The 17,252-nt window shown below is 46.3% G+C and overlaps 1 protein-coding gene across 2 annotated transcripts in view; it reads left to right on the forward strand.

The window, feature by feature from the left end:
• Positions 1-17,252, forward strand: part of ARHGAP36 (Rho GTPase activating protein 36) — a gene marked incomplete at both ends in the record, with an annotated part of 136,122 nt that overhangs the window by 96,662 nt on the left and 22,208 nt on the right. The window contains one exon of one of the 2 annotated variants that reach the window (XM_079726953.1): positions 9,930-9,987. The exons of the other annotated variant lie outside the window; for it this stretch is intronic. Within the exon in view, the coding sequence (XP_079583079.1) occupies positions 9,930-9,987 (58 nt within the window). Of the gene's footprint in view, positions 1-9,929; positions 9,988-17,252 lie in introns of those variants that run through there. 2 annotated transcript variants of the gene reach the window in all.

Here is a 17,252-nt window from a genome sequence, read left to right on the forward strand (position 1 = left end):
GGCAAATAAAATTATGACACAGATGTGTCCCCTTGGGTTAGGACTCCAAAAAGACATTGGTAGCTGCAGTGATAGGGGTCTCAGTAGAGTGTGTGTATGTGTGTGGAGATGGGGCAGGCACCATCTTGCTGTGGACCAAGGAATGAGCATATGGTGAGAAGTGAGGAGAGCAAGTCTACACTGCTCTTTGAAGGTGTTAAGGAATAAGGCTGAGAAAAGGAAGATTGGATGATAGCTGAAAGGGGACTCAGGGTCAGAGAAGGGTTGTCTTCATATAGGAGAGTTTGAATGTCTTTGTGGGCTGTGGGGAGGAAGCCCATAGGGAAAGAGATGAATAAGAAGGTTATTATGAGAGAGGGCTATTGAGCAGGCAGAAGTCTGAGACATGAGATCTGGGAGGTACAGCTAACGGAAGAGGGACTTTTTAAAAAAAGTATAGTTGCTTTACAACATTGTGTTAGTTTCAAGTATACAGCAAAGTGATTCAGTTTTATTCATATATATTCTTTTTCAATTCTTTCCCATTATAGTTTATTACTGAATATAGTTCCCTGTGCTTTATTTTATATATGGTAGTGTGCATCTGGTAATCCCATACTCCCAACTTATCCCTCCCCCCTCCCCCTTTGATAACTATAAATTAACCTGGGTATGTATCTGGAAAAGATGAAAGCTCTAATTCGAAAAGATACCTGTACCCCAATGTTCACAGGAGCACTAGTCACAAAACCAAGACATAGAACCAACCTAAGTGTCCATCAACAGATGAATGGATAAAGAAGATGTGGCACATATATACAATGGAATATTACTCAGCCATAAAAAATGAATGAAATAATGCCATTTGCAGCAACATGGATGGACCTAGAGATTGTCATACTGAGTGAAGTAAGTCAGACAGAGAAAGACAAATATTATGTGGTATCACTTATATGTGAAATCTAAAATATGATACAAATGAACTTATTTACAAAAGAGAAACAGACTCACAGACACAGAAAACAAACTTATGGTTACCTAAGAGGGACTTTCAATCAATAAGGAAAATGGGATCATGGGGGAGCAAATGCTGCCAAGTTGTCAAGCGGACTGAGAACTGACAAGGGGCCACTGCATCTAGCCTTGGGAAGCTACGAGGGCCTTCAATGGTGGGCATGGAATGGGAAGAAGTAAAATAGTGAGTGGAGGCAGAGACCATACATTTGAGAAGTTTCGCAGACCCAAGAGCAGGTAGAGAAAGGCTGAGGGAAAGAATGTGTCTTATGGTGAAGGTTGGGATATGTGTAGGCAGAGGGAAGGGGTCAGTGGAAAGGGAGCAGCTGAAGGGACAAGAGAGTGAGAGTCTCTGCTGGCTGAGGTGGCAGCAGCAGGAGGGGCTGAGCATCAGTGAGGAGGGCCCCCGAGAGGGCCCTTCCCACCTTTGAAGTGGGAAGGAAGAACAAAAAACCCAGAGAGGCCAAGGTTCTGCATTCAGTCCTTGAACCTGGCCTTGGACATTAATATCACCACTCCTGACCCCATACCTTTCAGGGCATCTCTCTATCACTGAGTAGATTTGAGGGACAGCCTCTGAGGATAGCAACGTGTGTGTTGGTGGATATACTGGTAGCTCTCTCTCTAGGGAGGCAGAAGAGAGCCATAGCCCCAGAGCCTGGCCCAGCCAGGAGAGCCAGCCATCTATGACCTATACCCATGCCACACAGTCTCTTCGTTCCCAATTTCCTCCCTGAAATCACCACCCTGTAGCCCCTCTTGAAAACAAAGTCGAGGTCCACAGTCGCTCAGAGGCTCGAGTTTTCCTGTTATTCTCTAAGGCACTGGGGGCCCAGAGCCTGTTGAATGCATCATATGGCCTTACTGCCACTTGATCTGGCCCCCGCTAGGACCCCTCCACTCCAGTGTGGCTGTTCTCTGGTCCCAGGCAGTTATAACTCAGATAGCCCCTCTTTTCCTTGTCCCTTAACTTACAGTCTGACAAGTCTCCTGGGATTTGGAAGGTGGACTGGCAGGGCAGTTATAAGCCCTGGGTGCTTGAAAGTAGGAGAGGGTTCTTGGTCCCAGAAGGCAGGAGAGAGGCGCCTTGAGTATGTGCCAGACCCAAAACAGCTTGGAAGATAAGGTCAGCCTTTAGCATCTTTAGTTCTGAGGCCAAGTCTGGTGTTCACATACCAGCCCCCACAGTACCTGGGATGTAGGAATGCAGGGGAGAAGGACAGACAACTCACTAGCTAGGGAATACTGGGCTCTGGAGCTAGCCCTGAGTCCTTAAGACTTGAGTTGTCCCAGGATTGAGTTATAGCGGAGAAAGGCTTACTTGCATTGACAAATGGCAATTAACAAAGGAGGTGATTAAAAGTGAGAGAAGCCACAGCCTCAAAAATGTCAGCGGTTGGTGTGCAAGAGAATTTCTTCATTGACTTTTCCTCTGCCCTTCTCCCTCCGCCTTTTCTTCCCTCCCCTTTTGCTCTTCTTCCTTCTCCTCTGCTCTCCTTCTGCTTCCTCCATCCACCCCCACCCGCAGCTACTGATGTGATTTCTCATGATCTACAGTCAAATGCCATTAATCCCGACAGGCTCACGAGGGTCTCGCTAAGCTGTCTGATGAACCAATCCTGTGAGCAGACAGACCAGGGGAAGGGGCAGGCAGACCACCCCCCCACCCCACCGCCTCAGGGTAATGGAAGCTAAACCAATGAACTAGAGTGGCTGCCTTGAGAATAATCAATAAATCACTCGGGGTCCGAGAGAGGTGGAAAACTCCCCAGCAAACAGTGCTCAGGACATATTCCGTGGTCTCCTCTTCCGTGAATGTTCATGGCGCACCAGCCGCACAGGCCTGGCCTAACTCTGCTCTCAAGGTGCTGCTCCCAGATTCCGCCTGGCCCATCTTGGTTTCAGAGGGAGGTCATTCATTCCAGTGGGATGTGACAGGTGCCATCTTCAGGCGCCTGGCTCTGCTCCCAGTGGCAGGGACTGTTGTTGACTGCAAATCCCCCAAGTGCCATGCTGGTCTGAAGAGAGCAAGCCCTGGGATGGGCAGATGACCTTTCAAGAGCCCACGAATCCAAGGTGAGATGACAGTGTGATGTAATGGACTGAGCCCTGGACTAGGAGGCTGGACACTTGGCTTCTAGTTCCATTTCAGCCACGAACTTGCTCGGCGATGTTAGGTAAGTCACTTTCCCTCCCTGGATCTCAGCGTCCTCCCTGGGATGTGAGGAGGTTGGACTAGATTATCTTTAATGACATTTCCAACCCTGATAAGTGAACCCTGCAATCTAAAAAACAAGCAAACTATTTTTGGAAAAATTCCAGCTCTGATTAGACCGTGGGGGGGACTCTTTCTCTAGGGCTTCCATTTAGCCGTATTGCCACAAAATTGCCCACCTCAAACTCCCACTCAGTACACGCAGCCATTTTCCCACCACTCCAGCTCCATCTAAGACATCAGAACCAGTCATGGGTCCAGCCTGTCCCTCCTCCTGAGCTAGCTCTGTGCTTGGGGCTGGGACATTCTGAAGGAGTCCCTGTGGGAGGAGATGTGCCCCTGACCCCCAGATTTTAGCATAGGCAGGTGGACTGGCTAACTAGGTTGGAGAGATTTCCCCCAAGTTTGTATTTTCAAACTTTTTAACGTACAGTAAAACTGAAAGAATGACACAAATATTTGTACATACCCTCATTAATAATTTGCCGTATTTGCACACTCTCCCTTCTCTCTTTCCTTCCCCACCCCCTCTCCTATATTGTAGACATGATGGCACTTCACTTGCAGATACTTCAGCATATATCTCCTAAGAATAAGAATGTCCTTTGCCGGGAGGCATTTAAAGGACCCTACGATGCTCACCTAGGGGAAAGGCTCCAGTCTCTAGAGTCTAAAGGAGATCAAAAAGTATATGAGGTCTAAAGACCAGATTAAAATCTGCATATGGGTAGTGTGAGAAGGAGCTAAGCACAACAGAAGGAGGCACAAACAGTGGTCAAAGTGCAGAATGACCTTGGGCAAGTCACTTCCCTTTCTTGAGCTTCACTTTCGTCATCTATAAAATGGGGATTGTGCTAATCTCTCTCCTGCCAATCTCCCAAGCTGTATGAGGCTCAGATGTGAAAATAGATATGAGAGCACATGGGGACCTGCCACACTTAAACATTTAAGGGCAAGTGATTTACAGAGATGACCTTCAGAGCTAGTAAAGAGCAGGAGCAATAACTTCCCTGGCCCCAGTCCTGGACGCCTCTGGTAACACATGAAGTCGACAGTCCCCCAGCTCAACCCCCAAACTCTTGTTACTGAAAGCCACAAAATTTTCATTTATAATGGAAATTTCAGTGGCTCACATCTTTTGCAGTTTTTCAAAGGCATAAACACTCACCCCAGTTCTTTCTAGTTCTTTTTTCAGATAACTCCATTTTCTCTTACTGATGACGGCACAAAACTAAAAGATCACCTCTCTACTTTTTCTTCTTTCTGACATTTTCTTCTGTGCTCCCCCTTAATTCCTACTATTCTGCCCCACCCTGTTGAGACTTCTAAGACTTAAAAAATTCTATCATCCTAACTACCCTTAGCTCAAAGAGCAAAATGCTTTACAAAATTAAGTGAGCATTTGGGATTTTTAACTTGATTTTATCTTTTCATTCAACCAGAGGGATATGTGCGTGGGAGATGCACTTGTCAACTAAAAGCAATTTCTCTGCCTCCTTGGGGACCAAAGCGTAATCGTAGCTCTGTCTTCCTGGTGTCAGGATGAAACTTGCATTTTCCTGAGTGGTGTCAGCACACTGACAGACAGCTCCTGGGATCTATTGAGGGGTACTGGAAAAGAACGGGCAGGGGGGTGAGAGATCTCGAGGCTGGTCTTGGCTCATCTCTCCTCCCCTGGGTGACCTTGGGCTAGTCACTTACTGTCTTTTGCCTCAGCTTTTCTAACTTAAAAAATGGGAATAATTTTCTCCCATTTCTACCTCACAAAGATGGTGCCAGGACCTTGTCAGGCTTTGGTGATATGAAAATGCTTGGAAATAATAGAGCTGTGGGGAAAAGAATAAAGTGCTGTAGAAGCAGTGTATCCTAGGAAAGCTAAGTAGCTGCAAAGGAACTTTAAGTTTTCTTTGTACAACTCCACTTGAGAAATGAGGAAACCAAGGTCTTTCTGAGGTTCAGAGAGGTCCCAAATCGTCCCCCATGATTTTGCTATACGTTCGCCGTGAGCTCAGACAGATCCTCCCCAAACAGAAAAGCAGAGAGGTAAAGTCTCGGGGTCCTAAGGCTTATAGCCCCCTTTAGAGAACACATATGACCCTATACACACCATGTGGACCTTCTGATAGGACTCCTCAAAAGGAGGTGTTGGGAGGCAAGCTTGCTAATCTCCCAATTCCTTCCATGGGCTTGGGGGTAGTTACCTTTGTTATCTCACTCCTGAAATTGCAGAGACCTTCATAGTAACCTGCTGAGGAAGCTGGGCAGGGGGACAGGGACCCTCATTTCATAGAGGAGGAGTCTGGGGTTCAGGTTGGGAAGCAGACATACTTGCATCCATTCAGCCAGTCAGTCAACACGCCCAGCCTCACTCCTAGTATTTTAGCTTTAAATGCCATACTCTTTCCACGGTGCTTCCGCTGCCTCTTGCCTGATGTAAGGACCCCAAGTAGGGAATCCAAGTGAGATAACCTGACTGAAAAATGCTACATGGACATACACAAGGATTCTTAGAAAATCCAAATGAATGACCTTTATGATGTATGCTCATTTTGAATGCCACTAGACCCTATCAGGAGTCAAGTTTTGAGGTTTGCTCAATTTCTCATGCTACATGTTTACCCATACACCCAAAGGAAGTAGAGTGGGGTTAAAGGGATCAAGTTCTCCACAGGGCTGCCCCAGTGTTCCTTGTAGCTGGAGTGCAGTGGGGAGAGACAGTGGTGGAGGGTTTTCAGGGAAAGACTTCTTTCCTCTATACTAGAGTTTCTCTTAACTTTATTCGGTATAAGAGCTCCCATGGGGAGCTTGTTAAAAATGCTGTTTTCTGGTCCCCATACCCAGAGATTCTTGTTCAATGAGTCTGGAGTGGGAGGAGGGGATTTGCATCATTACAGCACATCCCAAGTGATTCTGATGCAGCTGGTCCAAAGGACCATACTTTGGAAAATCCTGGTCCATGGCAAAGTTTACAGGCCTTTGATACTTGGAATCCCATTTAAATAGCAACTGTTTGCCTGGGTGCTAACTACTTTTTTTTTTTTAATTTATTTATTTATTTTTGACTGTGTTGGGTCTTCGTTTCTGTGTGAGGGCTTTCTCTAGTTGTGGCAAGCGGGGGCCACTCTTCATCGCGGTGCGTGGGCCTCTCACTATCGCGGCCTCTCCTGTTGCCGAGCACAGGCTCCAGACACGCAGGCTCAGTAGTTGTGGCTCACGGGCCTAGTTGCTCTGTGGCATGTGGGATTTTCCCAGACCAGGGCTTGAACCCGTGTCCCCTGCATTAGCAGGCAGATTCTCAACCACTGCGCCACCAGGGAAGCCCCGGTGCTAACTACTTTTGAGCTTCAGGAAAAAAGATAGAAGGTTTGAAACCTTTCTTCTCAAAGTCAGCAAGCCTCCAGCTTGACTTCATCATCGTGCCTTCTTCTTAGCTAGAATGTTTTCTTCCTGCTAAAGACTTCATGGCAAACAATGACCTAAGTTAGGAGCAGCGTGCTTGGCTTTTAACTGGAATTGCAATGAGACACCCTTAAGAGGCAGCAAGCTGTCAAGCTCTAAGCCTTAAACTATTAGGGTGAGGGCATATATACCCAATGTGCCCCTTGTACACCTTGGTGTGAGGGGTTGCAGGTCCAGGCTAGCAGGTTCTTGGTTGCTCAATTGGGGTGCTAAGGGCCTCTGCATTCTTGGAAAGGAGATCCCATAACAGGTTATGTGGCCCTGCACAGGACAGGAGTTCTGCATTTTACTCGCAGACCAACTTTTAGCTTTTTCTGGGTCACCAAAGCCAGGCCCAGTGTCCTGTACCAAGAGAACAATCCCAGCATAAAGGCCCCAGTCTTTCCCTTACCTAACCTCATCCTTTATTCTGTGGACAAGGTTATAGTTTTTTTCCCTATCAGTAGTATTTTCTAACTCCAGAAAAAGACATATAGAAAAGTTGGAAAATACTAAAATATGGAAATAATAACACAGTTTAAAATTGCCCATAATTGTATTGCTTAAACAATCACTACTAAGATTCTGGTGTGTTTCATGTTAACACTTTTTTTTTCTATGTATAAGTTTATTATTTATTTGTACTGTTTATATAATAGTGTGCACACATTTTGCATTTTGATTATTTTTCACTTAAAATAATCATAAATGTTTTTTTTCAGATTATCATATAGGCTTCCAAATTATACATTTTAAAATAATTCATTGAGTGAATCAACATTATATACATAGCTCAATATCTTGCACACAGAGGACACTTAATAAATATTTGTTGAATGAATGGATGGATTGACGGATAAATGCATTCTCCTATTATGTGACATTTAGTTAAGGGTAAATATTTTCAAAGGAAACAACACTAGGTAATTAAGTGGCAGAGGAGGTAGGTCAAAGAAAAAGGAGTTGGGGAGAACTGCTAACTTGACTGTTAAATAAAATTTTTTGAGAATTCTGAACTCTATATTTCCCCTTTTCTTTTTTCCAAATGAGTAGGCTTTGGTTTGCCAGGAGTTTGTTCACAACTGTTAATATCCCCATTTTACAGATAAGGAAAACTAAGCCTCAGAGAGGTTAAATAATCTTCCTAAGATTACATAGCTAGTATGTAGCACAGTTGGGCTCCCAATCTAGGTCTGTGAGCATCCTTAGCCTTGTTCCTTTACTACATCATACCTCCTGCAGAAAAAAAGTGACCAAGAGGGATAGTGGTCATGAGTTTGTACTTTAGGTAGAGCTATTTTGGAAGCAGAGAAACTTCAGTTACTGAGGGCCATTGGATTGGACTGGGCAGGCAGCCTTTATGCCATGAGAGAGCCCTCCGAAAAAATCTCATTCAGCTGGAAAAAAAAGAAACCCATTGAGACCATTACAAAAGCTGATGGTGTATACGCTCGTGGGAAGAGGTAAGGCCGAGATTTCAATATCCAGAGCCTGAAACTGGACATTTCTAGATGTCAGATTTGTTTGGCTTGGATGACTGGGTATTTGTACAGCAGAAATTGGTAAAAGAGCAGGTCTGGTGAATGTTTGTTGACTCTGATTGCTTTTAGAAAACAGAGAAAATTGGAAATGATTTAGAAATTGGTGTAAAGGCAGAGAAGTACCATGTTTCCCAGAAAGGAAGGAAAATGAATGGAAGCCCTTTAAACTCTAACTACAGCTCTGCTTTGCTAAGAATTGCATGGTGAAGTACAGGCGATTTTTTCATTCTACGCACCCCCTTTGCTGCATTAATGCTAATATCAGTGGTTAGCAAAGCAAATGTAATAACTGCTCTCCTCAAAGGACTTGTGATTGCAGCTTCCACTCCTCAAGCCTGCAATTGAGCTGTTGGAAGAGGATTTTTCATATTACTTTCTACCTCCTCACTAGCGTTTTGATCGACAGAGTCCCATTTTCCCAGCGGAGAAAAACAAGGCACAGAGTCATGTTTGTACAACTGCCAATGGAGAACTGGGGGAGAAATTAATTTGGGGCCCTGAACTTGAATAGAAAAGGAAATTTCGATTAGAAGCCCTTCTTGCTCACTATGGTCCATCTCTGGTGGCTGCTTCTACTGCAGGATTTGGAGGTAGGACTTGTTTACTACCACCAGATCCCCCAAACACTGAACCTATAATGGTATGTGCCCCCATATGTATTTAAAATTTAAAAATACAAAGCCATAAAAGAAGTGCAACGAAATCCAACACAGTACCACCCCCCACATTGAAATATCAAATATCAAATTCTTTCTAAAAATAAAGGTTGGTGCCCCTCCTATGCCAGTGCCCTGAGCAAAAGCATAGGCGGTGGAATCCGTAAGTCAGTGGCAACTGGGGTGCGCCCCATATTTATACACATTTGACACCGTGTTCTCTTATCTCAGTTAGGGATCAACCTCCTCAAAACAAAAGTTCCCAGGCAGGAAAGCATCTCCCTCTTCCCTGAAGGATCCGCAGGGCAGGAACATTAAAATTACTTTCAACTTTGGGGCCCCTTGGGGAGCGAAACTCTTTTCTCCTACTCACATTTTTGATCCTCGAGAACAGAGCTGTGACATAACACATCAAATCTGGAGCTACTCACAGCCGAGGTGATGCCTCCCCTAAGACAGGGGGTCCCCAAGGGCTGAGGCAGTGCCTCCCCTTCCGGTTCAGGGCTCCTAAGGCAGACACCACTTCCCGCCTAGATTGGGCCTCCTGAAGGCTGAGATGATGTGTCTGCTAAACGTGGGGGTTTCAGGGCTGGAATACAATCTCACCCTGAGATCTGAGGCTCCCAGGGGCAGGTGCACTATCTCGCCCTCAAATACCAGCTTCTAGGGGACAGGCTTGCTTTTACGTGCCAGAGTAGGGCTCCTGGGGGCAGGGGCCTCCCTTCCCTCTCAGATTCGGGGCTCACCAGGGCAGAGATGGCGTCTCCCCTCAGACTCTGGGCTCCCCGGGATAGGGGCACGGTCCCGCCCTCAGAGTCAGGGCTTCCCGGGACAGGAGCTGTATCTCGGCCTCCCTCCGCGTGGGGGAAAGGGGCTGCGGGACCAGCGGCCTCTCCTCTGGCGGGAGGGGGGGCTCCCCTGAGGCCCTGCCCCCTCTGTGACATGCCCGAGGTGTCCGGTGACCGAAACACTCTTAGCTGGGTGCAGGGTGCGGCTCAGGGCGTGGTCACCGGGGGCTACTTAGGGTAGCTGGCGCGGGGGCCGGCGCGGAAGCCGGCTGCGAGGCTGCGGCGCCGAGCGCTGGCCATGGCGTGGATGCTGGACTGCCTTTTCGCCTCGGCCTTCGAGCCCCGCCCCCGCCGTGGTGAGTAGGGCCCACCGAGTCGGGGGGCTGTGGGGTCCTTCGCTGGGGCTGCAGGCGGCTGCAGCCCCTGCCAGGCGCCCTGGGGCTTGGCTCGCCGTCCCTTCGCCTCCCTTCCTGCTGGCTTTTAGCTAATTGTTCCTGGCTCGAGGACTGCCCCGTCGAGGCCCCGCATAAATCACCGGCTTTGCCGGGAACAGCGAGCAATCGCGCTAATGGCTCGGCGTGATGCGGGTCGAGCGCGGGGGCGGAGTCGCTGGCTCAGCCGTCCTCGGGGAGAGCTAGAGAGTAGGGGCCAGACGCGTAGGAGCATAGTCCTGAAACCCAAGGGCCCTAAAGGCCCAAGGATGAACGTCCCTGGCCGGGCAGCTAGGGCCCGTGAACCCTGAAGATGGAGGGGGGGATCGTTTTGCCTTGAAGCTTGTCCCACCTTGTCCCAATCTCAACTACTGAATATCGACATGGGTCCTTCAGAGTCATCGAATTCAACCCCTTTATTTAAGAGATGGTGACACTAAAGGCCAGAGATGGCAAAGGCCTGCCCAAGGTCATACAAGGAGTTGGCAGCAGATCTGGCTCTGCTGAGGCCCTGCCAATTGCCCACTGCCCCAAAGCTCCCAATGGCAGAGGCCTGGGGTCTTTAGTCCGGGTGTTCCCTTGGGTACTTTGTTATCAATGCTGTTTTCCCTGTCCTTGCGGAGTTGAGGACATAGGTGTGTGAAAGATCACAGCACCACTGTGATACGTGGGTGACATTTCACCCCCTTCTTGGAAGTGCTTCTATAAAGTACGTTTTGGAAACTGATTATTTATTTTTCCTCCTTAAAGTTTCAGGAGACTTATCTTTTATGTTTGAGATTTCCCAGGACCCCCACCCACACTGTCCTTCACTCCCCCTTGGTAGGCCCCACCCCCTCGAGGCTGCCACCTGCCCCCACTGCCACCTGTTTTTCCATAGTCTCCACCTCCAAAATCTATATTGGTGAGAGTGCGTCATTGGTCGCCAGCCATAGACCAAACCTGGGGTTGTCTCCTCTTTCCCCTGCCCCCTCACAGGCGGGGGAGAAGAGGCCTCAGCAACTTAATTCTGCAGAAACCCATGCGTAGTCCTTGCCAGCCCCAGCACCCTGAGAACCATCCCAGGAGTCTGACCTACTACTAAGGGACTGCAGCATGCTTAGCAAGTTCAAGAGCTGTCTGTGGCAGGCCACAAGTTCTCTGAGAAAGCAAAAGACCTGCATACACACAGAGAGTTGTTTTGTTCTGTATATTTTTTTCAAGTTTATGTGATCCCAGTGAATCGAAAAAAATTAAGGGTGTTTTCTAAGATGGCTTTTAAGGCCTTACAGCTCAAACACCCTACCCTTGTAAAGGGGGTAGGGTGAACCATTCCATCCCTGCCTGGCCTGCAAGGCTGTCATGTGACTCCAATGAGATCAAGGATATGAAGTCTCCTTTATGAATAACCCCGTTGGGAAGGGGTCAGTATCACACAAGGAAGCCCATCCCCGTCTAAAAACAGTCATTTCTATTAGAATTAGGAGGCTTTTTCTTAAACTGAACCCAAATCTCTGTTTTTCTGGCTCTGGCAATGACCTTCATGATCCTTCCAAGAGAACAGTGCCAGCCCTCTCCATTCCCCCACCCCCACTCACCCCTGTTTTTATGCAGGCCAAACCTCCCCAGTTCCTTCATCTGTTTAACATGTGACGTGGCTACAAGGCTCCTACCCGCATCTAGCTGCTCTTCTTTGAGCATGCTCCAAGTTGTGAATGCCCAATGACCTGGCCAAAAGAGGATTTCCAGCCGTGTCCCTGTAAATATAGTCCTGGATGGCTGACTTTCCCTCTTTTGGAAGCCCACATTCACACTCATGGTACACACACACGTAGCCACAAATACACACATACATACACATTCCCACACCCACACATGCCCACATACGAAGTCACCAACGCACAAACACATACTTCACGTGCATCACGTACTTTTCACGCACAATGCAACATAACCACATCACACATGCATGCACTACACACAAATCCTTTGTACATGCTGCGTAGTTCACACACAAATAGCTAATTTATATTGGAAGTACTTTCTTCACCTGAAACTACTCATTTTTTAAAAAGTAAACTCAAGTTCTTTTCAGAGTCTCCATTCTGTATTTTGTTGTTTGAATCCAAGTGCAAGACCTTATATTTACTACTGCATTTCCAGTCTGATGAGACCTGTCCCCCTACATATGCCAGTGGTACACCACTGCCTACCCCAGCTCTATTACTTGTACAGAGCAGCTAATATATGTGAAGTAGTTCCCAGATGCTGGGCCCTAGTCTCAACCCTTTACATGTATGATCTCACTTAAGTCACACAACATCATTTTGAAATAAGTAATTAGTCTTTGTGTACAGTTTTTGACCAGGTAAGAACTCATTCACTGCAGCCCTCCCCCGCCCCCCGCCGCCCCACCAAGAAATGCTGTGCAATATGAAAGGTAACTTTGTGCATAACTATTGATATTCTGTAGGGCTACAATTGCCCTTGGTGCCTCCCTTCAAATGCCTTCCAGAAATCCTCAGGAGTCAGAGGGAGGGAGTAGCTGGCCGATGATGGGGAAGAGTGGGGGAAGTATTCTAAATGTTCCTTCACCCACCCACCCACCCACCTCTTGCTAAGGAGATTGTTGGTACATCAGAACAATCTTTTGAGGGTTGCAATGGGCAATCGACGACCATATGAAGACATTTGGGAGGGGCATCATTGAGATCTGGGAAGAAGGGGGACCCAGAAAGGTCTTCTTTCCCAGGGAAAGGGACAGCACGACTGACCCACTTGAAATTCTCTCCCCAGTTCACTCCTGGCATTGGATTTAGCCTCAGACAATTGGACTTCTGTAAAGCAGCCAAAACTCTAAAGCTGAAGGGACCATAGGGCCCACTTTACATACAAATTTGATCTTTTTCTGGGGATGGGACCCAATCGATTCGCTGAGGCCAGGCCTGGTTGAGCTGCACAGGATTATTTCCCAGAGCTGGGGCGAGTTTGCCAATGAGACACCCCACTTCCCTGGTCATGGCATCAGACTAGCACCCTCATCCACTAATGGCAGGACTTCCCAAAGTTCCTTTGAAAATCATTTGTTTCCACTTCAAAAGGCATTTCTCCATAGGAAAATAATGTGACACTCTATAGAGCTTAGGTTCCTAGGTTAGGCCACGCTTTACCCACCATAAGGATAGAATGCAGAATCTGTGTGATGAAAACTGGTAGAAAATAATACTCTTGCAAGTGTACCTCAGGCTCCAGCAGTAGAGCTGACATTCATCAAGCTTAAATATCAAATGACAGAAAGCATACTGGGCATTGATAGAGCAGGATACCAGGTCCCTGAGGGTGACAATGGCAACAGGAAAAGCAGTTTCATTCCCTTTTTCACACTTATCAGCCAAGACAACCTAAATGTCCAACTGTAGTGGAATGGTTAAATAAACTATATGACATATCCACTTGTTAGGCTAGTCTACATCCATAAAAATGCTGTTCATGAAGAATATGTAGGACATGGAAAATGGTATGATTTATGTGTCACATATGCATTTTTAAAAGACTGGAAGAAAATTCAGCAACAAGGTAAACTAAGAGATCCTTTTAGGTTGGTGGGATAATAGTTATTTTCTCCTCTGTTTCCCAAAATCTCTATTAATTAAGTTTGTTCTTAAATTACTCTTATAATTTAAAGAGGTGTTTAAAAGGCTAACCGAAGGCCTACAGTATACAAATAGTCCATACAATAATTACAATGATCTAAAATCCCACTATACATAGTTTAATCTAAGGGATTTTTTTCTTCAAATTTTAGTTTAAGTGTAATGACTAAATCAGGTCAACCAAATGTGATCCTCCCAATGATCATGAAATGTCCTCTAACACTGGGTGGGAAAAGGTAGAACTGGATTGAAACTGCTTTTATAGTTTTGCAATAAGCAAGTTTCTTAGCCTCTTTTAAAATAATATAATAATATCTATATATCCAGGTTATAAATTATAATCGTTATGATTTTTAATATCTATTTAATAATAGTTATATTATTGTTATTGGAGATATCATTATATTAGTGCCTTCTATGGTTCATGTATCAAAAGATGTGTTTTAGTCCTTCTTCAAATATTTACTGTGTACCAGTCATCTTACACAAATGATCTCATTTAACTTTCATAACAACTCTTTGAGGTAAGTATTATCATCTTCATTGAAAAGACAAAAACTCAGAGCGGTTCAGTAACTTGCTCACGGCCACACAGTAGCTGAGCAAGGATTACAACCCCTTTTGGTCTGATTTCAAAGCTTGAGTGAGATTAAAAGAAATAACACATGCAAAGCTTCTAGCACTACGCTGATATAGAGCAGACATTTACTAGGTGGTCAATACAATGTTGCTGATGTTCCCTTGCCCAGAGTTCAAATTCTGGTCTTTGATCTGCTTGACTACTTATAGATTCCTTTCTATGAAAAGGTGCACATTTCAATTGAAAGATGCAATGCGAACACCACCTGTGTCCTTATTGCTGGGGCTCTGAGTCACTAGGAAACGATTTCTGTTTCCTTCTGGCAGTATCATTTGTTCTCACATGTATCAGCAGAAGTAGGTAGATGGCATGTCTGATGAGCCTTGGCAGCTAGCGTCATGTCTCAGATACACTTCTTGAGAAACCACGTGGCTTCCTCGGGATAGGCACCTGCTACCCAGTAACTGGTAGGTCCCTGCACTCAGGGATGCTTATTAAATGGCTGGGGCCTATCTTGAACCCCTGTTCCAACAATTCTCTGTATAGTTTGGCTGACCCTTAATCGTTTCCCCTCCCACTTTCCTCCACTAAGCAGGGGCTGCGGGACCTCCTCAGAAGCCGACAGGGGTAGGAACTAGAGAAGATTTTCAATTCCTAAATCCGCAGAGGGACTCATTAATAGATTATCTTGCATGGTGGAGTCTAGGGTCAGTGAGGAGTAGCATGCAGGATGAATAAGAGAGGTGAAGGAGAAGGAGGAATTGAAGGCATCCTCCAGAGACTGGGAGCACCTGAAGCCCGGCCTCTCAGAGCTTTTTCTGCCATGACTCTCAATACTTCTCTATTCTGTAGCCTCTTTATCCCCACCTGAGATTATATCCACCCCCTACCCTCAACTTCTTAACCTTCACCCACCACTCTCTGCCCAAATGCAGCTTCAGCTTGTAGTGACTTATTTTTGTCTCTAGAGGGAGGCAATAGCATCAGGGAGGAAAGGGCACAGATTGGGGTCTTCTCTTACTTTACCAAAGGGTAGATTTTATTTTCCTTTAACTGTGAACAGATAAATAACAACTAATTGGAACAGTATTTTAGGTGCTGCAAAATATATCTCAGAGAAACATCATCGCTCCCCTCATCTACCCCCCAACCTTGGTGGCTTCTAGAAGAAGGGTGGCCTTGGGAGCCCCTCCTGATTTCTAGGTTAAAGGTAGAAAACAAAAACAAAACAGAAGTCGTGGGGGCAGTTTAGCCAAGGAATATTTATGCTGTCTTTCTCTTGGGTACAATGGCACACAGTTAAGAGACAGGGTCTGGACTGGGTGTGAAGTGAGGGTTGGGGAGCTCAGTCCATAGTTGGGGTGGCAGGAAGTCTAGATGCTGAGCAGGTAGTTTGAAACTTTCCTGTATGGAGTATTACATCTGAAACGCTGGTTTCATTAACACTGCCAGGAGAAACTGCAGAGTGAGAATTGGACTTAGGGTCCAGTTCTTCCGGGCTACATTAGGCTGATAAAAACATCACCCTAAAAGAAGAGGGGCTATTTCAAGAGTGTCAGACACAACAGTAATGAGGAAAATTGGCTTAGTCAGTCAGCTTCAGTACTTGAACACCCCGGTTGAGACACTCTGGGCTATATGGGCAGGGCGTGAGTAAAGCAAGAGAGGGAATTAGCCTTTTCTTGAACATTTATTAGACGTGTTAGACATTTGGCTGACACTTTCCATATTTTACCTCCTTGTCATCTGAACATGTCTAAGGCAGGTGTTAACAGCTCCAATCTACAGATGAGAAAACTGAGGTTCTGAGGGATGAAGTAACCTTCCCAAGATCACATAGCAAGTAAGGGATGGAGCTGGGATACAAACTCAAAGCTGTCTGAAGGTCCTCATCTTTAAAGGGTTTTACTCACATTTTTCTTGTGAAAACCAAGGTCTCCCTCTTCAATAAAATTCACATTTTGGTTCCTTGCCTGTAACGGGGGTTATTAAAGCATCTTGGAGCTTTTAGCTTCTTCAAAGTTGAAGTTTGTTCCCCATTTCACAGGTAAGAGTACTGGACTGGAGTGAACCAGACAGTCTTCATGAATTCAGGTGGGACTTACACAAAGGAATTTAGATAGGTGGTCCAGTGGTTGAGTGTATGTGTGTAGGGGCGGGAGGCAGAGGCCTCACAGGATCGACTGTGAGGAAGCGGAAGTGGAGCTGGTATATTCAGAGGAGAGTGAGGAGGTGTCAGACTGGCCCGCAAAGCAGCAGGAAAGCCAAGTGCCTGAGACCAGATGCTGGAGACACCAAAGTTTGCATGAACTTCTGGTACAGATTTACCAAGGGGCTTCAGCTACTCTGTGCCCTGTGTGACTTACACTAGCCTCTCTAGCAACCCCCACCCTGCACTTAAAAAAAAAAAAAGACTTTCTGGCTATGTAGTAGTTTAGGCAATGCTTTTCCTGCCCACCCAGGATGAAGTGCTGACCCAGGCCCAGCTGGGGGTGAAGCTTTACGGATGTTACAGCTGCTTCTAGTCCGCACGCCAGGCTCATTTGTGCCAGTTGAAAGGGCACAATAATAACAGTAGCAATTTAAATCGTGCTTCTCGCTTTCCGCTTTTCCCCCTGAAAAGTGGCGAAGTGACTCACCACTGTTGAATTGTCCCTCTCTATCCACTCCCTGACCTCTTTGCGGCAGTCTAGGCTGGTTCCCTGGGGGCTGAGCTGGAAGTCTGTTCTTCCTGCGGCCCTTTAGCTGTGACGGAGCCACCCCCCCAATAAATGTGTTCCCCCCAAATGCGATGTATTGTTTTAATTTGAAATTCTCATATGAGGCTGCTTGGAGGGCATTAGAGCAGCATGAACCCATTAGGTAAGCACAGTTCTCCCCTCCAAACATGAATAATACAAAATGGGACCCATTCAGGAATCTTTTGAGGGGGCTCTGCTTGTTTTTCTATATGCAGTTTCATATGGAGATGACTGGTC

Source organism: Hyperoodon ampullatus (assembly GCF_949752795.1).
Source record: "Hyperoodon ampullatus genome assembly, chromosome: X".
Classification (NCBI taxonomy): Eukaryota; Metazoa; Chordata; class Mammalia; order Artiodactyla; family Ziphiidae; genus Hyperoodon; species Hyperoodon ampullatus.